This window comes from Glycine max, chromosome 15 (genome assembly GCF_000004515.6).
Source record: "Glycine max cultivar Williams 82 chromosome 15, Glycine_max_v4.0, whole genome shotgun sequence".
In the NCBI taxonomy this organism is placed as follows: Eukaryota; Viridiplantae; Streptophyta; class Magnoliopsida; order Fabales; family Fabaceae; genus Glycine; species Glycine max.
The window spans coordinates 11,037,180-11,062,884 of record NC_038251.2 but is presented as its reverse complement, the minus strand read 5'-3'; the positions used below and the strand labels follow the sequence as shown (position 1 = coordinate 11,062,884).

Genomic DNA, 25,705 nt, shown 5'->3' with positions numbered 1-25,705 from the left:
TTAAACTTCTCACAAATTTCCCCATATATTACCACATTCAACTTGATGAATGAAAGTGTTGCAAGTTTGAAGGCACATTAGGGTATGAGATGAAAAAAGCTATGCTATCATTTGAGATCAAGTTGTTTTCTAAATTAGTGAATTCTTTAGTTTACTTAATGAAGGAGAAAGGTCCTAAGAAGAAAGGCTGAATAACTTCAGCCTTTTTTTTTTCTTAAGGGTAAAAGAAGCATATTTCAGTAGAAGTAGAAATCATGTAAAAGGCATGTTGATTTATTAATTCAAACTAATTTAATATTTTTTTTTTCTGATAAAGAAAAATTGAGATAAGTTAGATTCTAGGATTCGTCAATTTTCTCTTGGGATATGAATTCTTTTCTTATGGATTAGACTAATCTTTATACAATCATTTAATATTATTGCAACAAAAAATTAACTCGTAATAAATATAAAAAATTAACATCTTATAAATTAATCTTCTCAACACTAAAATACAATTCAATATTTATTGTAATTTAAGTGTGAGAAAATATTTCTTTATTCCTAACAACTTCTAATGGTAAAGAAGTTGTATTATATTAACTTTTAAAGATTTTTAAGCTTTTCACTAGTTAAAAATAATTTAAAATATTATTTTAAAATAATTATTGTAAAAGTTAATAATTTTATCATTTGTGATATTCCATAATGAAAGTATATAAAATTTTTGTACTGTCAATATATTTATATTATATTAAACTTAAAATATAATATAAATAGGTAATAAATTAAGAATTGTAATATTTTAATTTTATCAACCTAACATTATATTTATTAAAAATTAAAATTAAAATTATTATTATTATGCAATACAAAATGAAGTATCTCTGTCGCAACTTGCTAGTGCTCTTTTGCTACCATACTTTCGCACTTGCACCGGTTTTCTGCTTTTTTTCTTCCCATCAGAACCTTCCCCCCAAGTTAACATACTTCACCCAGAAAGTTAAGGAAGATTCCCGTTTTCCTTATTTTTCTTTTCATTCGTGGCATTTTCTGCTTACAAATACAGAATTGTTTATATCACATTATTTCCACTTCCCCATTATTGAAATCTGTAATTCACATTTCTCTTTCTACCTACTACCTCCTCTGTCGTCTCGATTTCTAGGGCTATTTCCTCGTCAAAACCCCTCTCATTGCAGATTAAACTCCGCTTCGCGTGCTGCGATCGTTCTCTCTGTGTTTTTGGTGCGCAGAAATCGAATAAGCAAATTGAACATGTTCTTCAGCGGCGATTCCTCCACTCGTAAGCGCGTTGATTTAGGTGGCCGCAGCTCGAAGGAACGGGACAGGAATAATCTCCTGGAGCAGACGCGGTTGGAGCGGAACCGGCGCATGTGGTTGCGCCAGCAGAACTCTGCTGCCCTCAGGATTCAGGTTTTGCTTTTCTTTGCTTCTGAATGCATTTGGATTCCATTGGTTTTGAATCACTGTGAAAATAACTCTAATTCAATAGTTTAGTGTGCTGTTAAGAGTAATAACCTCAAGTGGATCTGTTTTGCTTGTTCATTTTGCATCTGTGGTTGCATTTTAATGCCTCGATGTTTGATAGTGCGAAATTGATGTCATATCGAAATGTTGTGTTGAGGATGCTGTGGCAATTTGGATTGCTTTTTTGATTTTTGAAGTCTTAGGTTTATGTATGTATGCTGTTAAGTGTTCCAGAATATTGGGGGGTGATTTTAAGATGTGATGATTAGTGCTCTGGCTCTAAGCAGCCTAGGTATATAAACATCATAATCATTAGGAATCGAAGAAATAGGGGCTTGAGTTGTTGTGAGTGATCATACCAAGCCTACTGCTGATTAAATATCATTATTTTGATAAAAGAAGAAGAATATTAGGAAGATAGGAGATAAAATACATCAGAAGGGGAGGATAGGATAGGAAGTCTACCTAAAAAATAATAGAAAGCTAAAAGGGCTAAAAATTGTATCTAAGTTCTTCAAACTCCTTGCATATCAATGATAAATATTCCCTTGCCATAAACACAATCCCATTCCATAATGGATTTCATGGGAATGGGAGTGGACTACAATTTGGACATTCTTCTTTGTTAGAGAGTTTAACTTATAAAAGTATTCATGAATCATGAGCCTCCGCCTAACAACGTAACACACTCCAACCACGTTCACTATAGAGGTACAAAACATCACACTGCCATAAAATCATATCATTCTTATTCTTCCCAAAACTTTTGAAACCTATCGTAAAATGTTGGTCCCAATTCCCAATAGTTCTAAATTTTTTTTGCCTTACATTGCATAAACAAATGGGCAAATAGAGAAAAATATGATTTTATAACTATCTGTTTTCATATTTAATATTTTAGAAATGTTGTGGCAAATATACTTTGTAATATTTAATATATATGATTTTATTCATAAAATAAAAAATAAAACTAGTAAACATACTAAATTTTAAATAAAAAGAATTTAAATATCAATCAAAAGCATATTTTTTTATTGTCTCAATTCATTTAGTGGTTTGTAATAAATTAATTACATACCTATTTTTTATTATTTTATGTGGTATTTTTTTATTTTAAATTTATTGAATAAATTATATATATTGTTTTATTGCATGGTTTTAATATAAATTTATTTTATATTAATTAAAAATTAAGTAATAATAGATATAGTTAGTAATAAAGTCACTTTCTCGGTCTACATTTAAAATAGAATAGAAGTATTTTTTTCTTAATTTATACAAAACTTTATTGTTTGTTTTCTTTGTTAAATGAGTAAAAGTGTAAACAACTAAAATTTCAAATAAGTGTAATTTATTTTTAATAAGTTGCCAATGGTACATTTGATTGATAAAATTCACTTATAATACTTTTTCTAGTCAAGAATCATGGTGTTGGAGCTGGAAGCTACATGCTCCTGAGGAAGTTAAATATTTTGTGGTTAGTAGTGCATGATGCTATTGGGCACGAGGAGAGCATAATTCACTCTAAGATTGTGGTCATTCTAAGGAAGTTTGCATGATAACAACAACAACAACTAAGTCTTGTCCTACTAGGTGAGGTCGGTTACATGGATCACACCGTTTGGCAAGGTTGAAACCCAAAGTTTTAGGGATATTATTTACCATGAGATTTCTCTTGATGACTTTATATAGTGTCCTTTTTTATTTCATTCTCTTGTACGTAATCATTCTGTATCTTGTCCTATCTTGTGTGGCCACACATCTATTTTAACATTTTCTTGTTACTCCCACCTTTCTCTCATGTTGTTCCTTTAGGGGGCGTTTGGGAAATTTTTAGTTTCGCGGGAATCTTAAGTTGGGAATGTTAGTTTCCCATGTTTGGTTTGATTTTAAAAAAATAACATTCCCAGGAAACAATGTTTCTTGGGAATTCTTTTGGCCAAGTTTCCCATGGGGGGAGTTGGGAATCTAAGTTTCCCAAGTTAAAAAACAAGTTCAACTACGGTAATATTGATACAAAAGAGGAAACAGCTAGCAGAGGCAACAGAGTTCATCAAGCAAAGGTGCAGACACAGGACAAAGGGGTGCAGATAGCAGCAAAGGCAAAGAAGACCATCACAAGGCCCTCTTACCTTAGTGACTACGTATAGAGAAGCATTGAGAGGAAGCTGACCTGGTTTGGATGGTGGAATTGCTAGATAAGGAATTGTTGGTAGTGGGGGGACAGCATAACCGAATTTGATTACCAATGATTGCCTCAGGATATTCCTTGGCACAAAATGACAAAAGCTGTTAGTAGGAAACACTAGTATAAATAAAGCAATTGTAATCCAAGCAAAGATATGAAATATCAAAAGCTTCCTTTCCTTTCCTTTTCTTGCTTTCTGGAGGTGCTGGCCTCGAATCCAGTCTTCTTTCTCTAACAAATATACTATCTTACTTTTATAATTCCAGGAAACTTATATGATAATATTTCAGAGAAATTGAGAGAGAGAGAGAGAATTGGCTAACAATTAACTAACTACTTACAACTGACTAGCTTCTACTAGAAGTAACTAACCAGCTTCCACTAGAAGCTAGAGGAGAGTGCAGTTGAATAACTGCAGCTCCTTATAACACTCTAATACCCCCCTCAAACTCAATGAGGTTGAGACTTTGGAGGAGGCTCAAGGACATTGAGTTTGGATCTCAAGAAAAGAAATCTGGTGGGAGAGATAGAGCTTTGGTCAAGGCATCTGCCCACTGATCAATGGCAGGAATGTGGTAGACTAGCAGCTTCTTAGCTAGAACTTTCTCCCGAACAAAGAAAATATCGATTTCCATGTGCTTTGTCATGGAGTGAAGAACGGGGCTATGAGTGATGGCTACTGCACTTTGATTGTCTCAGAAGATTGCTGGAGCAGTGAAAGGAACAGATAGTTCAGTCAACAGAATTTGAATCCACACTACTTTAGCTGTGGCTTGTGCTAGGCTTCGATACTCAGCCTCAGTACTTGATCTTGCAACAATCTGTTGTTTCTTAGACCACCAAGATATAAGATTAGGGCTGAAATAAATTGCAGCTCCTGAAGTAGATCTGTGATCATCAGGGTCAGAAGCCTAGTCTGCATCACAAAGGGCCTTAATGGGAATGGGAATTCCAGGAGTAGCAGCTTTGAGATACCTGAGAATTCTATTCACTGCTGTCCAGTGAGATTCAAGAGGGTTGGCCATGAATTGACAAACTTTGTTTACAGCAAAACTTAGTTCAAGTCTGGTTATAGTAGAGTATTGAAGAGCTCCAACTACTGATCTTTAAAGAGTAGGATTTGAGAAGAGGTCTGCTCCTGTTTTAGTAAGCTTGCATCCTGAATAGAGCCATCAGTTAGGGTCTTGACTTCAATTCCCAAAAAATAATCCAGTTTCCCATGTTGTTTAAGGGAAAATTAGAGTGAACTTTGACAGTGAACTGCTGGACTAAATTGACAGAACTGCCTGTGATTATAATATCATCAACATACACCAAAAGATAGACAATATGAGAGGTATCTTTTACGACAAAAGAGATGGATCACACCTGCTTGCAGAAAAGCCAAGATGCAAGAGTGTAGATTTTAGTCTATCAAACTACTGTCTTGGTGCTTGTTTAAGCCCATATAGAGCCTTATTCAATTTACAAACAAGAGAAAGATCAGGATTTTCAAATCCTGGGGGCTGCTGCATATAGATAGTTTCCTCTAGAAAGCCATTTTAGAAGGCGTTGTTAACATCAAGTTGAAAAAGTTCCCACTTATTGGTTAGGGCCAACGTGAGAATCAACCTCACTGTAACAGGTTTGATAACAGGGGAAAAGGTTTCATTGAAATCAGAACCAGCCACTTGATGAAATCCTTTTGCTACCAGTCTAGCTTTGTATTTAGTAACAGTCCCATCTGCATTTTCTTTGACCCTGAACACCCATTTGCAACCCACTGCTTTCCTATTGGGTGGAAGAGAAACCAAATCCCAGGTCTTGTTATTCATCAGTGCCTCATATTCTTGTTTCATTGCATTAAACCATTTTGAATCAGCCAAAGCCTGCTTCACAGATTTGGGTTCACAGTGAGCAAGTAACAAGGTTGGATTAAATCTTGGTAAATGAATTCCAGACTTTGATCTGGTCTGCATAGGATGAGAATTAACTGTAGGAACAGTCTCCAATGCTGCACTGTGAGATACTTCAGAGGGAGACAAATTTGATGACTGAGGAGAATTGTCTTGCTCAGAAGTGGATCCAGCATCAATAGTAGGACTAGGAACCTCAGATGCAACAGTAGGACTAGACTCAGCATGGACAGGAGTAGGGATGGAATTTTAATCAGCTGTAGGATTAACAGAAGTAGGACTAGCAACAGAATTGCTAGAGGGGGAAAGAGAAGAAATAGGTTGAGGAACAATAGGGATGGAGGGAATAAAAGAGATGGGGTTATTAGGATGTGAATCAGACTTAGAGGAAGAAAAAAACAGATCTGAATAAGGAAATTTGACTTCATCAAAAACAACATCCTTAGAGACAAATAGTTTGCCAGTAGGAGAAAGACATTTGTAACCCTTATGAGATGTGGAATACCCAAGAAAAACATACTCTTGAGACCTAAATTCAAGCTTGTGACGATTGTAAGGTCTAAGGAAAGGGAAACAGGAGCAACCAAGGGCTTTAAGAAGTTATAATCTGGATTTTTGTTGAACAAGATGGTATAGGGGACATTAAAATGCAAAGAAGCAGTAGGCAATCTATTTATCAAGTATACTGCTCTAGTGAAGGTAAAAGAACTTGAGAGGCAGGGAGGCTTGTTTAAGAAGAGTGAGTCCTAATTCCACAATATGTCTGTGTTTCCTTTCCACTACACCATTTTGGTGATGAGTGTGAGGACTGATCCATCTATGAGTGATACCTTGGCTTGCTAAAAAATTAGTGAGAGGTCTGAACTCCCCTCCCCGGTCTGTTTGAACATTCTTAATTTTGGAGTCAAACTGAAATTCAGCCATTAGCTTGAACTGTTGAAAAATGGTGAAGGTTTCTGATTTATGTTTAAGCAAATAGATCCAGGTGAACCTAGAATAGGCATCAACAAAGGTTATGTAATAGTAAACCATTTTTGGAAGGAATGTGGGCAGGACCCCATAGATCACTGTATATTAGTTCCAAAGGTTATTATAAACTATTTCAGACAATGAGGCAGGTAATCTGTGAGATTTACCAACTCAGCAAGCAGTACAAAATTCAAAGACTTTTTTATTAGAGATTGGTATCTTACAATGCTTGAGAACAAGCCTCAAAACATTAGAATTAGGATGGCCCAGTCTAAGGTGCCAAAGATTTTGAGAGCCGGTGGTAGTACATGCACTATCAACAGAAGTGGTTTTTACAGTAGAGTTGAGAGTATTTACATCAAAACAAACATTGGTTACAGAATTTGAAACAAAGCAAGAGGCTGAACTGGCAGGAATTGAGCCTTGGAGATGAAGATTTGGGAAGACATATAAACCATCAGGTCCAAGTGAACCTTTAAGCAATATCTCATTGGCTCCCTGTGATTTGACAAGACAATAATTAAGATGAAATTCAAAATATGCACCATTGTCTAGAGCAAATTTACTAACCCTGATAAGATTTTTTGTTATAGTAGGCACAAGAAGCAGTTGGTTCAAGGACAGAGACACATTAGAATTAATAGGAGAAATGAAAGTGGAAGAACCTGTGGAATGAATGGGCAAAACCTTGTCCATTACCAATATAAATTTGGTCTGGACCTTCAAAGGGACTGAGTTGCTGTATGTTCTGTGATTCCCCTGTCACGTGAAATGAGGCACCTGAATCTGGTATTCAAGTTGTAGGAGTATTGGTCTGAAAATTAGAATTGGAGTTTGTAATCATTGCCCTTGGAGACTGTTGATTCTGATTGTTTTGCATTGATCTGTTCTGATTGGTACCTTGACCCCACGAATTTGATATCTGAATCCATTGTTCTGTCCATAGTTATTTTGACCAGAACCATTTCCTTGACCCGAATACTGATTTTGACTAAAATTGTTAGTCTGAATATTTCCTTGATTTCAAGGATCATGGAGAGTGAGTGAAGGATTAGGTTGATAGCCCTGATCAAACCTATAGTGACAAACAGATGCAGTATGACCATACTTGTAACTGGAAATTTGCAAAGTGCCCTCCCCCACGGCCACGACCGCCGCCACCACCACCACCACCACCACCACGATGGCCGCCACAATTAAAATTTCCATGACCAGACGAATCATACTGTTGTGAAGACTTGTTCAGCGCTGCAAAAGAGTCAGAACCAAATGATGAAGAGGAGTTAGGGTTCGCCTAAGTAAGGTTGATCGAAGGCAATTGAGCCTTGTGAGCTAGCAAATAGCAATAATGCTTCAACTTCTTCAATAGGTATCGATTGAAATTTACTCTCTATAACTGAGATTACTGAATGATAGTCTTGCGGAAGTCCTTCAAGAATAGCATCAATGTGTTCTTGAAGAGAAACTGGACTTCCAATAGACGCAAGTGCATTGGAAATGGCTTTGATCCTAAGCAGAAACTCGTGCATGGACTTATCTTAAAGAATCTATGCGTGCGACTCAGTTCGACGTTGCCTTGCTCTGGCTCGCGTCTTTTTGTGGAAATAATCATGGATCTGTTCCCAAACCTTGTAAGAATGAACACATCCAAGAATCCGAGATAAGATTGATGTGGACAGAGTTGATTGCAAACAGGCAAGAAGAACCTGGTCTTGTTCCCATGCCTCGTATGCAGGATTCTCAATTCCTGCATCACTATCTGCTTCTGTAAGGAATCGTAAGGGAATTTGTGGATTCGCGACAAACCTTTGAAGTTTGTGCGACTTGATGACAGGTTCAATTTACTGTTGCCAAAGAAGAAAATTTGAATCATCAAGCTTCTGTGAGATCGAGTTCAGAAAAGCGGAAGCCAAAGAAGAAGAGATAGAGTTTGTCGCCATTGATTATCGACTAAGCTCTAGATACTATCATAGAATTTCTAGACTGAGAATTGAGAGAGAGAGAGAGAAAATGAAGAAGTAAAATATCATTTATTGACTCAATGAACTTCAGGTTTACAAACAGTATATGTAGACAATTCTGTTAGTCTCTAACAGAATTGGCTAACAACTAACTAACTAACTACTTGCAACTGGCTAGCTTCTATTAGAAGTAACTAACAACTTCCACTAGAAGCTAGAGGAGACTGGAGTTGAATAACTGCAGCTCCTTATAGTACTCTAATAATATTTATGATCAACCAAACAAATTTAGTCATTCCTAGGAATCATGATTCCCAGTAATGGTGATTCCCAAGCACGAAAAAATTTCCCTTGTACCAAACGCCCCCTTAAAGTCTAACCTTCACCACTATATAACATAGCTACATGTAGAGCAGTACGATAAAACTTGCCTTTGAGTTTGGTAGGTATTTTGCAATCACAAACTATCCTTTCTCCATTTTAGCCATCTTACTTGTATCCTATTGTGACATCTTCATTAAATTCTCCTCCATGTTGTATAATTGATCTCAGATATTTAAACTTTGAAACCTTTGGTATGACATCTCCCATTTTTACTTCCTAGTCATATTCCTCTTGTCTCTTGCTAAAAATGCAATCCATATACTTTATCTTATTCCTACTAAAGCAGAAACACAAAGTTCAAGTTTAACTTTAATTGCTTCCCTTGATTCTTTCATCAAAACTATATCATCAACAAAAAAGCATGCAATTAGGGATAATCTTGTGTATGTTCTCGTTAAACATGTTCAAGACTAGATTAAACAAGTAGACTTAAGGCTGAACCTTGATTTGATCCTATCCAATAGGAAAGTCCTAGTCTTGCTTCTTGGAGTTCTTACACTAGTAGTCACTATTCCTTGCAGCAGTGTGGTGGCTTTGGAAATGGATAAATAGCTGGGCTTTCTTGGATAAGAAATGGAGAATGGATGTAGTGAAAAGAAAAATGAAGCATACACATTATTGGAAAGTGCCTTGATTGTGACTTATCTAAGTTAGTTGCTAGTGTCTCAAAAAGGACTTCCCACAAAGGGGTTGGCCAGAAAGGTTGAGTGAAGTGTCATAGTGTGTGACCACTGAGAATTATGGCCAATGTAGTCCTTATAAAGCTTGGACACTCCTCACCTTATCAGTTGGTTTTGTGGGGTTGTGTCAGGTTCAAAGATCAAATTCTTAGATGATACCAAAGCCTATCTTAGATCGATTGTTGGGTCACTTGTATTGGCATGCTTTGGGTGGACTGTACCCATAGCCCTGGGTGTGAGGGGTGTGTTGGAAAGCTGCCTTAATTGTCGTCGCATGTGTCTTGAAAAGGGCTACCTATAGAGGAGCTGAGCGGAAAGGCCGAGTGAAGCGTGGTAGTGTGCAACGGCTAGGATGTCATCTCTCAGCAGGTTGAGATCCCACATTGATGATATGGCTAATGTAGTCCTTATAAAGCTTGGACAATCCTCACCTTACAAGCCAATTTTGTAGAATTGAGTTAGATCCTAAGCCCAAATACTAAGATACACCATAACTAACAACTGTTCTTTGATGAAAAATATCATAATGTTCACACACATCTCTTAGATGGTCCATGCCTCATAATGATGTAGTCAAATTAAATGTAGATGACAGCTGCATTAATGGGGGAAAGCTTGGAAGAGATGTAATTAGATCAAGTAATGGTGATTGGTTTGATGACTTCACAGCTTTCTATGACCAAGGTGACATTCTTTTAGCAGAATTTCTTGCTACAAGAGACAGGCTCAATATTTGCTTGGATAATGGGTTGCAAGGTGTTGATATGCGAGTTGGATTCTTTGGATGCCGTCAAACTCAAATTTATGACTTTGGCAGTACAATAGACCTACATCAATAGGACCCACATCATTACGCTGAAGTTCTTTACGACATCAGCAGTATCATTCCTAATCGATGGAAAGTGTTCATCATGCAAATGTTCATCATGCATACCCCTTAGGAGATTAATAATTGTGCTCGACTACATGGCTAAACTTGGAGTCAAGGATGAAGTGGCAAACAAGTTTTGGATGAAACACCCTTTGTTGCACTCACAGATGGGCTGTTAGTTTTCTTTTCTAGATTTTGTCCAAAACAAATGCGGACAGTGGTAACTTCCGCATGATGGTTTGGAGGCTAGTAATCCCCATATTGTATGTATATATGTTGAGGGGGTGGTGGCGGTTAAGATTACGTGTAGAAGAGAGATAATGGAGGCAAGGGTTAAGGGTTAGCCTTTAAGATTAAAAATAGGATGTCTATTCTACCAACCAATCATACTCCCCAAATTGATATGATAATAGTTAGCCAAACCCAAAGAAATTGGTATTAAAGAAGCATATTCTTCTGTAATATACTTGTAGGGATTTGCATGGGTCATAGTGATCTTGGGGGTTACTATGCCCAACCTAAGGCAGTCTAAACTGCAACTTTAAGTTACTTGGCACCATCATGAAATGAAATAGTCTATAATGATAAATGCCATTGCTTACAACAATGTTTTTAAACAACTAATTCCCTCCACATGATTGATCACCTTTCTCCTTTGACCTACAGCTAATCAAATTTACGATTTGTATTATTTTCCATTCATGTCCAAAGATAGGAGCATGATTTCTTATTTATATGGCCTACAGAAAATATTATACTGATGATCCTGGCTTTATCATACCTATCCTCGCTTAAATTTCAAATATTGATTATTTCTTGTTCTCCCTTACCTTCCAAGTTCCAACAACCATTGGGGAAATGATGTAAAGTTGTTTTGCAGTTACAATATTATGGCATATAAACGGACTGAATCCATTAAAGATTTTCTGTCCAATAATTTACCAAGATATTTAACATTTTTCACCTCTACAATCAAAATTTATAATTAAATTGACTTTATGAATTGGGGTAAATGCCTGTTGATTGATGCCATCCCATGCATTTTGCCGTAAGAAAAAAAAAGGTATGCGCAATCCAAGATGCATTATTTATTTTAATATCTTTATTTTGGTCAGTGCCCATCCTTTTTATGGTTCCATGAAATTTGTGTTGCTAAATTATAAAATAACTTTTAAAGTTCATGTCTATGTGAAATCAACATTTGACATTTCCTAACTCTAAAGTTTAGCCACCTACATTATGGTTTGGTATGTGCTATACATGCCTATTACTGGGAAGATACATTTATGATGAGTGGTAATCTATCTTTCATGAGTGTCTTGCAAATTGTTGACTGGTTCTTGCTACAGAAATGCTTCAGAGGGAGAAAAGTTGTCAGAACAGAACAATCTAAACTACGAGAGAAATTCCTTAGTATCTATGGCAAAAACTGCCAGAATTTAGACAGGTGAAATTTGATTGTTATGCCTGCATTGTTGCATGAAAGTTATTTACTTCCTTTCACTCACTTTCTCTAAAAATTATTGATTTATGTTTAGTATGGTCTTACCTGAACATTGCACTGTTATAACTCAAGTTAATACATTTTATTTGCATTCAGGAATGCTTATGCTCCAGGTTCTGATTTCCTCCGTCAGTTCCTCTATTTCTTTAATGCAGAAAATATTGATGATTTTTTAATTCTTGTGCAAATTTGCCGAATGCTTCAACGGTTTGTTCAAGACAGTGGTAATTTTTAATCATTCCTTATGTCATGGTTTTTGTTGTTTATTTCATAATGTACATGAGTTGTTAGTTTTTTAGCAAGATTTTGCAAACTGGAACGTATATTTCTTTTACATTTAATCCTTCAACCCACCAAAAAAAGATTGGTTTAACTGAACAATGGAAACCAAGCTACATTTATTATTAGTCATGTAAGAATATTATTAGTACCATGAACTGTACCTTCTGTTCTTGAAAGTACTTGAATATAAGATTTTAAATATTGTCGAAATGACTTGTGCTAAAGATGTTAAAGGATGTATTTTTTCCTTGCTCTCATTGTCTGTCCTCTTTTTCCTAATAAAGTCTGGTTTTTATATGAAAATGTGGTATATTTGAGACAGCGTAGTGAGGAGAATACAATTGATGACTTAGTCCTGTTTTTTTTTGTTCTTAAATGTCTTGAGTAAGCCTTATCATGACTCATGATAGTTTGACCAAGTATGTAGACTTGTAGACAAAGAGACCCGAGTATGTAATTCGTTATTTTTTCACTGTGCTACTGATGCTAATATGCCCTGGTTCTTGTTACAACAAAAGTGGTTTGGAATTTTATAGATATCTGCCTGCATCCTTGCTGTTTCTGCAAGTTTTACTGTTGTGAATGGAACTTAATGTGTAGGATTAAAATACATGCAACAGGGGATGTTGTGAGACTTTTTGCTGGTGTGGATTACTCATCCACGTGTGCTTTGGTGAACTACCGAGTGAAGCAATTTGTATATACTTGTATTTGTGCTGTACATCAGAATAGGTTGGTTTCATTTGTTTTAAATTCATTACTTGTATTCGAGCTGTACATCTCATGTACTTGTATATACCTGTATTCATGCTGTACATCTCATATACTTGTTAATAGAGTTTGATAAACTCTGATTTCTCATTGATCAAGAATTAGAAAGACAAGTTAGAAAAGGATAGTGTCATCTCTATATATATAGAGAGACTAACTGTTAACTAACCCAATCTGTTACTAACTAACTATAGTTAGAACTGTAACTAATTGACAGCTCACTAACAGCTTACAAACAACAGATAATAGAATAAAAACTTCGTACCCCATTGCCCAGAGGCTCTACAGATAATAGAATACACAAAGTAAAAATACTAGATGGAGTAAGTATACTCTAATACTTGTTGACCATTTGGTCCAATTATATATGCATGGAAAGTTTCAGCTGAGTCTCAAGCTAAGTTTTATCATCTCACACTTCAACTTAATCTTTTTATTTCTACTCGTTCTTTTCTTTTTCTTGGATACATAATATCTTCATATTTATGATATAGATAGATAGGTTGGTAATTGAGTTTTTGTGTTATCTTGCTTATATAGTATTTTACTGGACAGGAATAAGTTGAAGGATCAGCTTTTATTGACTCCAAAGGATTTTAATGCATCAGCTATTCCTTTATTGGAAATCTTAGTATTGTTGATAGATCCCAAACTGCCATGGAGCTGTAAGACAGTAGTATCTCTATCTCAAAACAATGCATTTGGTCTACTTAGAGAGATTATTCTTACAGGAAAGGTAACATTGCATAGCATTTTTTTTTTTTAATTTCTTGGCACCCTACAAAAATAATCCCATCTAATGTATATTTATATTTTACATATGTTGAGAATCAAAATAGGATCTATTTCATATTTTATGTTTGTTATCATATCAGAATAATAGGAACAATATCTTCTATAATTAATTGTAATGAATCTATATAAAGGAGCATCCACTATGTACTCTACACACGGTTTCAGTCTATTATCCCTCTATATTTTTGTCTCATTTTACATGGTATCCAGAGTTGGGTTGAGTGAAAAAAGAAAAATCGTCCTACATTGGGACCCACTGTCCCCAATAAGCCCTTTTGCTCGTGGCCCTTATTCTCCAGTGATTTTTCCTGCTGCTGTCACTTTACTGATGACCCTTTTCTGCATTTCGGTGGAGCTCTCCGCTTGTCGCCCTTCTTCCGGTGTCCTTTTTCCGCATTCTAGTTGACCTTTCTGCTTGCTGTCCTCTTTTCTGCGATTTCCCCCTTTCTCCTGCAGTCACTACCGTTTTCTGTTGTCTGCCACCGGAGCTCCAACGACCTTTCCGGCAGGTGACCCCACCACCAGCATCATTGTCCGCCTATCTACATGATGGTGGTTACGACATCTCGATCGGGCTTGCGACGCTTCCTTAGATACCCATTGTAACATCCTTGATTTTCGACTTCTCAGTGGCTCTCATACTATGGCACTTCATGTGGTGACACTTCACTCAACATATTTGTTGGTTAGAATCCTCCATTGGTTAGAACCCTCCATAGGTAGTCCTTTCTGAGATCTCGAAAATCAGCTATGTTTGCTTCCAGTATCAATGATTGATCCCACAAACCAACACAAGACTTTTCAATGCGCTCTGTCCTCCCTCACACGTTTTTTGGGAAACTTCCCAAAAAGTCACTCGTTCCATAACTACTCCAAGCCAAACATGCTTAATTGTAGAATTTTATGTGATAGGCTACCGAAAAGTATATGCATCTTGTTGATATAGGTAATGCCAATTAATTCATTTAAGTCATCTTCAACTATACAATTCCACACCTGTACAATCTTTGGATCCCTCTCATTCTGGTGTGATTAGTCCGAGGTGTTACATGCCCACCAGCTTCCGCTTGGTTCGTCCTCGAATCACACCGTACTGAGAGAAAGGTTTGCTCTGATACCATTTGTAACATCCCTGATTGTCAATGTCTCAGCGGCTCTAATACTACGATACTTCACACGGTGACACTTCATTCAACTCCTCGTTGGTCAGAACCCTCCACCGGTCAAAACCCTCCGTAGGTAGTCTGTTTCGATACTTCGACAATCAACTTTTCTGCTTCCAGGATCAATGACTGATCCCACAAACCAACACTGGACTTTTAAGTGTGTTTTGTCTTCATTCTCACGCTTTCTGGGAAACGTCTTAGAAGGTCATTCATCCCATAACTACTCCAAGTCAAACATGCTTAACTATGGAATTCTTATGTGATAGGTTACCGAAAAGTAGATGCATTTTATTGATATATGTAATACCAATTAATTCATTTTAGTTATCTTCAACTGTATAGTCCCATATTTGCACAGTCTTTGGATTCTCATTCTGGTGTGATTCATCCGGGGTGTTACACCCACTCTTTTGCGCGTCAGACTTAGCCAAACAATGCACTTCTCTGGTGCATGCAGGCGTGTGGCGCATTGTCTTGGGCTGTGCTTCTACTGCCGAAGTCGCCCTTCTTGTGCGAGCATAACCTCAGAGTTTGCCTCAAATGAAGCATCTTTGAGGCAGAAGGCAGAAGGCGCAGTCAAGATGGATTAAAGAAGGAGATTGCAACTCACGTTTTTTCCACTTGATGATGAATTTGAATCGTAGAAATAATTCTTTGAAAGGAGTGATGATTGACGGATCCTGGGTTGATGAACCGGGAAGAGTGAAAGAGGCAGTTCGGTTGTTTTTCTTGCAAAGATTTGAAGAAATCGAGCGGGTCAGACCCAAGCTGGATGGGGTCAGATTTCAGTGCATTGGACAGCAACAAAATGATATGCTGTCGGGGCGCTTTCATGAGGATGAAATAAAGATGACTGTATGGGATTGCGGGGGCGAGAAAAGTCCTGGTCCAGATGGACTAAACTTTAAGTTCATTAAGGAGTTTTGGCAAGTCATTAATTCCGAGTTGTTCGGTTTTTGGAGGAATTCTATGTTAACGAAATTTTTCCAAAGGGATGCAGTGCCTCCTTTATTGCTCTAATCCCTAAGGTGGTTGACCCACAAAACCTTAACGAATACAAACCTATTTCGCTAATAGGCTGCATGTACAAGATTGTGGCTAAGATATTAGCAAAAAGATTGAAGAAGGTGCTGCCAGCCATTATAGACGAAAGACAGACTGTCTTCATAGGAGGTAGACATTTGCTGCATAGCATGCTTATAGCAAATGAAGCAGTCGAGGAAGCAAAGAGGTGCCAAAAGCCATGCATGGTGTTCAAAGTAGACTATGAAAAGGCATATGATTTAGTTTCGTGAGATTTTCTGATATACATGTTGCGGAGGTTGGGATTCTGCCCCAAGTGGATTAAATGGGTTGAGGGGTGCCTCAAATCTGCTTCTATCTCCGTATTGGTGAATGGAAGCCCCTCGGCTGAATTCATCCCGCAAAGAGGACTCAGACAGGGGGACCCATTAGCGCCCCTCTTGTTTAATATTGTTGCTAAAGGCTTAAATGGATTGATGAGAGAAGCAGTGGAGAAGAACCTATTCAGAGGATTCTTAGTTGGAAGAAACAATGTGGAAATCAGCAGCCGACAATATGTTGACGACACAATATTTTTCGGTGAGACATCAATGGAAAATGTCAAGGCAATCAAAGCCATCCTGAGGAGCTTTGAACTCGTATCAGGGCTTAAAATTAATTTCGCAAAGAGCAGTTTTGGGGCAATTGGAAAGTCGGAACAATGGAAGAAGGATGCTGCAAAATACCTGAACTGCAAATTGTTGTCCGTACCGTTCTCTTACTTGGGTATCCCAATTGGGGCAAACCTAAGGCGTTGCGAGTTGTGGGATCCTATCATCAACAAGTGTGAGAGAAAGCTAGCAAAATGGAAACAAAGACACATTTCATTTGGGGGCAGAGTAACTCTTATAAAGTCAGTCCTAACATCTATTCCTATTTATTTCTTCTCGTTTTTCAGGGTTCCGAACAGAGTAGTTGATAAGCTGGTGAGTATATAACGTCGATTTTTATGGGGAGGTGGACTCGAGCAAAAGAAGATTGCGTGGGTCAAGTGGGATACAATGTGTCTCCCAAAGGAAAAAGGGGGATTAGGAATTAGGGACATCAAGAGATTCAATCTAGCTCTGCTTGGAAAATGGAGATGAAATCTATTTCATCACCAAGGGGAACTCTGGGCCAGGATATTGGATTCAAAATATGGTGGTTGGAGGTGCATGGATGAAGAAAGAAGAGGCAGCAATGAATCTTTGTGGTGGCAGGACTTAAAGTCGGTGTTCCAACAATCGCAAGAGGGCAATTTCTTTCAAAATGGAATAATCTGGAGGGTGGGGTGCAGAGATAGGGTCAGGTTTTGGGAGGATAGATGGAATGATGATGATACTCCACTAATACTAAAATACCCTAGGCTATACCACATTTCCTGCCAGCAAAAACAACTCATTCAGCACATGGGAAGTCACACAGATGCAAGCTGGGAGTGGAATTTTATATAGAGGAGATCTTTGTTTGACAATGAAATTGACATGGCTGCTAGATTCTTGGGGGATATAGAAGGTAGTCTAATCCATTCACATCGGCTAGACAACTGGGTGTGGAAAGCAGATTCAAGTGGTCAATATTCAGCGCGGAGTGCGATAGTGGATAGCAGGATGACTGCTTTCTAATTTTTATTTATTTATATATGTGCTTAATAACAGCAAGAGTCAAGTAATATAAAATTAATAAAGAAAAAAGTAAGTAAGGAGGTTATCTATCTAAAGATGTGAACATAGAGAGACCAGAGGACAATGTTCCGGAGTTCCACATTGTACGGATTGGTCAGAAACTCCACTGGAGTGCCATGGTTTGGCAGGAAACACACCTGGGAGCTCTGGGTCTGATGGTTTGAGTCAAAGAGACAAGTGGCCAGCATCAAAAGGAGTAAGAGTGGGAAAATAAGGTCTGATAAAATAATTAAATAAAAGGGGGGCAAAATCTCAAGATTGCCCCCTCTTAAACAGAACCAGATGTCATCGTTCAAAGGGAGAAGAAAAAGGGGGAAATAAAGGGGGTTCAATGGCCGTGATTCACGCCACTCCAGCCCAACACTAAACTATGTTATGACGGGTTCAATGGAGTGATCCACAGCCGCAATGCCACTATAGTGGTGCTACAGAGCGTGATTGACTACTGTGGTCTAGTGGATCCATTTAAGGGGGAAAAGTTCTTTTGGTGCATATTCTTCCCTTCACATGACTCAAACCTAAAACCATGCATAAGGGGAACTGGGCTCCTTGCCACTTACACCAACAGGCATTGGTGAAATTTAATGTATTATTAAGGGGTGTAAGTGTGTACGGGTCGACATGATTGCATTTCTCCGGTTTGGATTGGATGATTGGTTCAGTTCAGTTTCAATTTGTCCAACCTGATTATGGTTGGTTTTCCAAACTGATAAACCTTAACCGAACCAAAGCATATCACTGATTTTCAAAAATGATTATATGCGAATGCGTGAAAATGTTTGAATTTATGATATATATTTTAATTTTAAACAAATTTCAGAATTCAGTTATTTGCTTTTTTTAATAATTTCTTAGATCGTCACATTTTTTTAGAAATATGGGAATGAGCAAGGGAAATAATAATGTAGTTTAAATTTGGCTTCGTTTCCTTTTTTTTGTTATAAAAAACCAGGGTCACGGGAGAATATGTCCTTCAAAGGACCCTGAAACTCATAACGCGCTTGTATTTAAATCAAATCTTATTTTATATTGATTAATGAAAGTTGTTAATGTGTTTGAAGAAACTTTTATTCAATATACATTTAAGTTATTCTTCAGTGTGTAAAATTAATTGAATTGATGAATTCTTAGGCAGTGGATCAAATATACAATTGAATCTTATATTCCATCCATGTCATAATGCTAATCAGATTGTTTATAGTTTTGTTATTTCATATGATATTCGTTTTATCTATCATATAATGCTTCACTTGAACACACAATCTACCTAAATGGTCTACTGCAGGATAATGCTGAAAATTGTATTTACAGTGAAAAGGGATCATCATTGGAGTGTGTGCTTACTGTTGTAATGTGTCACATCGGTCAGAAGCCATGTATCTGTTCACATACTGATCCACTATATAGCTTCTCATCACAGATTCTTACAATTCCTTTCTTGTGGCATGTTTTTCCAAACTTAAAGCAGGTATATATTGTACTACCTATTTGATATCCTTTTGTGTGATAGGTATTGGTTGAAGAGAGCTATTAATCATCAAAGATGTGTATCTGTTTTGTAAATATTAAGGGGGAACTAAAATCCAGAAAGATAGCATACAGTTCAAAGGATCTATGCATTTAACAGAGAAATATTGCATGATGAAATTCATTGGAAACCACTGAAAGAAAGCTTGCTGGCACCGTATCAACAATTTTACTCAGTGAATTTTAAACTCCTTTAAAATTCCTTCTATTTCTCCCTGTTGAAATACAGAAAATTAAATAATTTAGTGCATACGACCAGACATTATAAACTCTCTTTGCATTGATGGATCTTCAATGTGAAATCTACTGATATAGAATATAACCCAGTAAACCAAAGCTGAAGGAAAAGGTCAATTTGCCATGCATAACTAAAGCAACAGGACAATATGAAAAAAAAAAATCTTTATTGTGTGCTTAGGGACCTATGCATGTTAATTAGAATCTAGGGGATTAGGGGATAACTCGAACTGATTAAAAATGAAGTTATCTTTGCCTTTTTATTGCTTATGTCCATAATATTATTGTCTTTTCATATCGCCAGCCTTCATGCTGGATTTTCCTTTGTGTGCTTGTTAATGTTATAGAACTATTTCAACCTTAACAAGTCTTGTGAAAAAAATGGATTATTTTTTGGTACTCAGGTATTTGCAAAACAGGGCCTGAGCCAACATTACGTTCATCAGATGGCAACATGGGTGCCAAATCTGATTAGTTCTCTACCTAAGGATATATCAGATGAATTTCCTACCTATGCCTGTCTTCTTGGAAATATATTAGAAACTGGTGGATTTGCTTTGTCTCGACCTGACTGTTCCTTTGATATGGTAAGGAGATATTCACTACAATATGCCGTTTGTTATTGTTATTCTAAGTTTAACCTACATATATTTCACTTCATGACTTATCTAGGACTTGGTCAAAGATTGGTGTCTCAATGGATATATATGTTTTTCCCCTTTCATAAAGAATAAATACATCAATATTAAATATAAAATAAGATTGCAGAGAGATTGAAGGGTAAGAAATCCTCCTAAAAGTAGGAAATTCTAATTGAGGAGATAGAAAGCATTGATGAGGCAAAGCTACCCTGCCCCTAAACATGTCTGTGTTGGTGGTTGTTTTAATCTTTGATGTGATTGAAGTTTGAAAATTATGCTTAAAACCTAAGTTAATTTGTGTTTGTTTTTTATTCAGGCCATAGACCTTGCTGCTGTTATTACATTTTTGCTGGAATCACACCCATCTCTAACAAGATCTGATGGTAGAGAGAGTATGCTTTCTATTCACACACTTAAGTTTTCTTGTTAAAGATAATCCTTTTCTTTTTAACCTTATATTGAACAACATCATCTTTCATCTCTCTTATTTTCTTTCTATCTTTCGTTTTTTGGATAAAAGAAGGAAGAATGTATTGTTAGTGTAGTGAGCATATTTCTGAATTTTTTATTGACTATCATGGGGTATAATTATAACTATATATATACACCTAAGGAGACTAATGAGGAAATAATCCCTACAATCAAGGGATAGATAATCATTTCCTGATATAAACAATCCTAATCCTAAATATATACAGATATATGTTAACAGTTAGGAAGGAAGAAGGCAGTTACATTTCAGGCGACAATGGGTAATCCTTGAAGAAGGTAAAAGAGAAAATAAAGAGGCAACCCCAAGTGTCTAAAATTCTTCTAATCTGTTTGCATATTAGTTACAGAAACTAACTTAAATCAAGTAACAACCATAGGCAGAGAATTAATAGAAGCCAAGAATACAATTCTATCGCATAACAAAATTCATGGGGGCTGCACATTGCCATTTGTCATGAACCAACAAACCAAAAGGTTAAGTTATTATTAGTGAAGGAACATGAATGATTTTATATTACTTCTAGCACCATAACATCACAGCCTAGTTTTACCAGCAAACATTTTAATGTGTTTATCTCAAATTTAGAAGGAATAATATTTTATTTTCTCATATAGAATTATGAGGTCATTGGACCTATATGTACATGAGTCTGCTAGCTATTTTAGGAAATATGGACAACTAATTCTAGGGAGACAAATCCCTATAATTATTGGATTTATTCTAAATACATAATCCTAGTATTAATAGCAATATACATTTGTGATAAAGAATAAAAATACAATCAGGGATAAAATACAAACTTTCCTAAAATACACACTAAGTAACACGATTTTGACACTCCCCCTCAAGCTGGTGAATAAATGTTCTCCATTCCCAGCTTAGATATAATTCTTTCAAAGTTGATACAGTTCAGCCCCTTGATGAGTATATCTGCAAGTTGATTTTGGGTGGACACATATGGAGTGCAAATCAAGCCATTGTCTAGCTTTTCTTTGATAAAATGTCTATCCACCTCAATATGTTTGGTTCTATCATGTTGCACTGGATTGTGGGCTATACTAATTGCAGATTTATTGTCACAATATAACCTCATAGGTTCATCCCACCTTATCTTTAAGTCTTCCAATATAATCTTCAGCCATAGAAGTTCACATATTCCTTGGGCCATTGCTCGAAATTCTGCTTCAGATCTTGATCTAGCTACTACACTTTGTTTTTTGCTCTTCCAAGTCACCAAGTTTCCACGAAGGAAAGTGTAGTTTCCAGTAGTTGATCTCCTATCCACAGCTGACCCAGCATAATCTACATCCGTATATGCTTCAAGATTTACACTCTTGTTTCGTTTGAACAAAATCCCTTTTCCTGGAGTCCCTTTTAAATATTGAACAATTCTAAGGGCAGCTTGTAAATGTGCTTCCTTTGGTTGGTGCATAAATTGGCTGACTAAGCTTACAGCAAAAGCAATGTCTGGCCTAGTATGGGATAAGTAAATAAGTTTGCCCACAAGTCTCTGATACATTTCCTTGTCCACGGCAATATCCTCCTCTGCACTTCCTAACTTTATGTTTGGATCAACTAGAGTACTTGCTGGTCTGCAAGTTGTTTTACTTGTTTCTTTAAGCAAGTCAGTGATGTATTTTTGTTGCTCCTCTGCACTTCCTAACTTTATGTTTGGATCAACTGGAGTACTTGCTGATCTGCAAGCTGTTTTACCTGTTTCTTTAAGCAAGCCAGTGATGTATTTTTGTTGAGATATGAAGATTCCTTTCTTAGAATGGGTCACTTTAATTCCCAAAAAATATTTAAGTCTCTCTAATGTCTCTCAAATTCTGTGGCAAGGCATTGACTTAACTCTTACTGCTCCCTTTTGTCATCCCCAGTTACTATAATATCATCTACATACACCAGTAATATTGTTACTTCCCCTGAAACTGAATGTTTGATAAATAAAGTGTGATCACCTTGGCTCTGTTTATAGCCCAAACTTGTCATAACTTTGGTGAATCTTCCAAACCATGCTCTCGGGGATTGTTTCAGCCCATATAGAGCCTTTTTTAGCTTGCAAACAGTTCCAGTAGCAACTTGTCCATCATAACAGGGGGTAACTCCATGTATATTTCTTCTTCAAGATCTCCATGTAGAAATGCATTCTTCACATCAAACTGCTGCAGGTCCCAATCATGATTTGCTGCTAATGACAATATTACTCTGACCGTGTTCATCTTAGCAACTGGGGCAAATGTTTCCAAGTAATCCACTCCATATGTCTGAGTGAATCCTTTGGCCACTAACCTTGCCTTGTAACGTTCAATGGTCCCATCAGCTCGATACTTTATGGTGTATACCCATTTGCACCCAACTGGTTTTTTTCCAGTTGGCAAAGTGGCAAGATCCCAGGTCTTGTTCTTGTTTAATGTCTCCATTTCCTCTTCCATGGCTTGTTTCCATTTCCTGTCAGATAATGCTTTAGATACAGAGGAAGGTATGGGTGTAGTGTTTAGGTTTGTGAGAAAGGTTTTATGGATAGGAGAGAATTTTTTAAAGGATAGGAAACTTGATAGAGAGTAAAGTGGTTGTTGGGTGCATGTTCTAGTTCCTTTTCTAAGGGCAATGGGAAGGTCAAGGTTTTGGTTCACCTGTACTTCTGAAATTTCAGCAACAAACTCATTAGAATTATTTATAGGATTAGAAGATGTTACCTCATGTAATGATGGTGGATCGGATTCTTGGACATAGATAGAATCTGGAATGGCCTTTTGTCTCCTTGAATATACCAGATTTTTCCCAAATTTTTCATCATTAGTCTCAAGTTGAGGTGCAGGTCCTGCGGTTGAATCAGGGGATTGTTCTGCTGAATTTGGACTTCTTTCAGTTTCAGGTACAGCAGCACTAGTTGTCCCAATTTTAGGTCCAAATGTCATATTCGGAAGCATTAGAGGCTCATCTTCCTCTATTACATTCTCCCCCTGAAGATGAGGTTGCTAAAAGTAGCTTTCTTGTTCGTTGAAGGTGACATCCCTTGACACATAGAATCTTCTTGATGGAGGGTGAAAGCATTTGTATCCCTTTTGTGTGGTTGAGTACCCCAAGAATACACACTTGACAGCCCTACGATCCAGTTTTCCCCTTTCATTACTATGAACATGTACAAAGGATACACACCCAAATATTCTAGGTTGGAGTTTATTTGTAGGGTCCAAGTGTGGGTAGAATGAGAATAGGATTTGCATGGGATATTTTTATTCTATGATTTTTGAGGGTAACATATTGATTAGGTAGGTGGCAGTAAGGAGGGCTTCCCCCCAAAATTTTTTAGGGACATGATTTTGAAAAAGCAAGGCTTTGGTTTGGTTTAATAAGTGCCCATTTTTTCTTTCTGCAATCCCATTCTGTTGGGGTGTGTTAACACACGAAGACTCATGAATTATCCCTTCCTTTTGACAAAAAGAGTTGTGCACAAGATTAAAGTAGTCCCTGGCATTGTCTAACCTAATTCTCTTAATGTTGACTCCAAATTGGTTTTTAATCATTGAGACAAACTGAATAAAAACAGAGCTAATTTCAGATTTCTGTTTTAATAAGAAAACCCAAGTCACCCAAGTACAATCATCTATGAAGGTTAAAAACCATTTAGCACCCGAGATATTAGGGACATTAGCAGGACCCATACATCAGTATGAACAAGAGAAAAAGGGAAAGACTCATCTTATTACTAATGGGAAAAGATACATGCTTGTGTTTAGCAAGCTCACACACCTCACAATGCAGGCTCCCCACATTTAAATTCTTAAACAAGAAAGGAAATATCGCTTTTACAACTTGAAATGAAGGATGTCCTATTCGGCAATGGTATAGTTGAATTTTCTCTTTGTTGGTCATGGTGGATTCAGAGATGAGAGAGTGGCTCATGGTAGGCATATTAGGATCCTTTATGTAGTATAGGTCATTCCATTCTCTAGCATGTCCAATCATCCTCCCCGAGTTCTTGTCTTGTAATATACAAGAATTGCTATAAAAAACAACATTACATGAGAGATCTTTTGTGAGATTTTGTATAGAAATCAGATTGGTGGACAACTTAGGAACATGAAGGACATTTTTTAATGTTATGGATGGGCTTATTTGGACCTCTCCTTGTCCTGCTACAGTTATAAGGGTTCCATCTGCTGTAGAAATTTTCTTGTTGCTAGGACATGGAGAATATGTGGAGAAGTATTTGGGTAAAGGGCCCATGTGGTCTGTGGCTCCAGAATCTAATATCCAATAGTAGGTAAATGGGGTATCTGAAACATTAAGTCCAAAAGAAAATGGAAACTTACCAGAATATGTTAAGGAGCACGTACCTGTGGGCTTCTCCAGTTTACTAAGGAAGGGTCATGTTTCCTTTGCTGATTTAAGGAACATACAAGTATCACTGATTTCTGGGACCATTGAATTCCACAGCCATGCCATGATCATGGAGTCTTCTTCATCCCATGATTTGAACTTGGCATCCTTTTCATCAGGGGCATTATCAGTCAGGTGACTGCCCTTTCCTTTTCCCTTCAATATGGTACTAATGAGTTGAGACCATTTAAGATAATTTTTTCCAGTTAACCGATAAGCAGAATGAATATTCTGCAATTCTCCAGCAATCTGGAATTTGTCCCCTATTTCAGGAACATGATTCACAATTTCAGCCATGGGTGAGATCAAGGCTGCGATGAGTAATGAAGGCAGCAATGAAGGCTGCGATAAGTTTCAAGGTTGCGAGCAATGAGGGCTGTGACTTAGGGTTTCAGGCACGGTGATAGGCTCCTAAGGATTAGGAGCTCTGATACCATCTCAAATTTAGAAGGAATAATATTTTATTTTCTATATAGAATTATGAGGTCATTAGACCTATATGTACATGAGTCTGCTGGCTATTTTAGGAAATATGGACAACTAATTCTAGGGAGACAAATCCCTATAATTATGGGATTTTTCTAAATACATAATCCTAGTATTAATAGCAATATACAGCTGTGATAAAGAATAAAAATACAATAAGGGATAAAATATAAACTTTCCTAAAATACACACTAAGTAACACAATTTTGACAGTTTAATTAGAAACTGCTTGAAAGTGTAAGGGCATACTTCCTTGTAGAACCCCAAACACAT

General features: G+C 36.9%; 1 protein-coding gene across 2 annotated transcripts in view; it reads left to right on the top strand.

Annotated features, from left to right (window-relative positions):
• The first annotated feature begins 887 nt into the window (after positions 1-887).
• LOC100787467 (E3 ubiquitin-protein ligase UPL6) overlaps positions 888-25,705 on the top strand; it is a 35,748-nt gene continuing 10,930 nt past the window's right edge. Inside the window, exons 1-8 of one of the 2 annotated variants that reach the window (XM_006597624.4) lie at positions 888-1,416; positions 11,768-11,865; positions 12,019-12,146; positions 12,825-12,936; positions 13,531-13,711; positions 18,948-19,130; positions 19,831-20,013; positions 20,384-20,450. In XM_006597624.4, the coding sequence (XP_006597687.1) occupies positions 1,258-1,416; positions 11,768-11,865; positions 12,019-12,146; positions 12,825-12,936; positions 13,531-13,711; positions 18,948-19,130; positions 19,831-20,013; positions 20,384-20,450 (1,111 nt within the window). In that variant the 5' untranslated portion in view covers positions 888-1,257. Of the gene's footprint in view, positions 1,417-11,767; positions 11,866-12,018; positions 12,147-12,824; positions 12,937-13,530; positions 13,712-18,947; positions 19,131-19,830; positions 20,014-20,383; positions 20,460-25,705 lie in introns of both variants that reach the window. The other variant, XM_003546252.5, reaches the window with a different exon arrangement.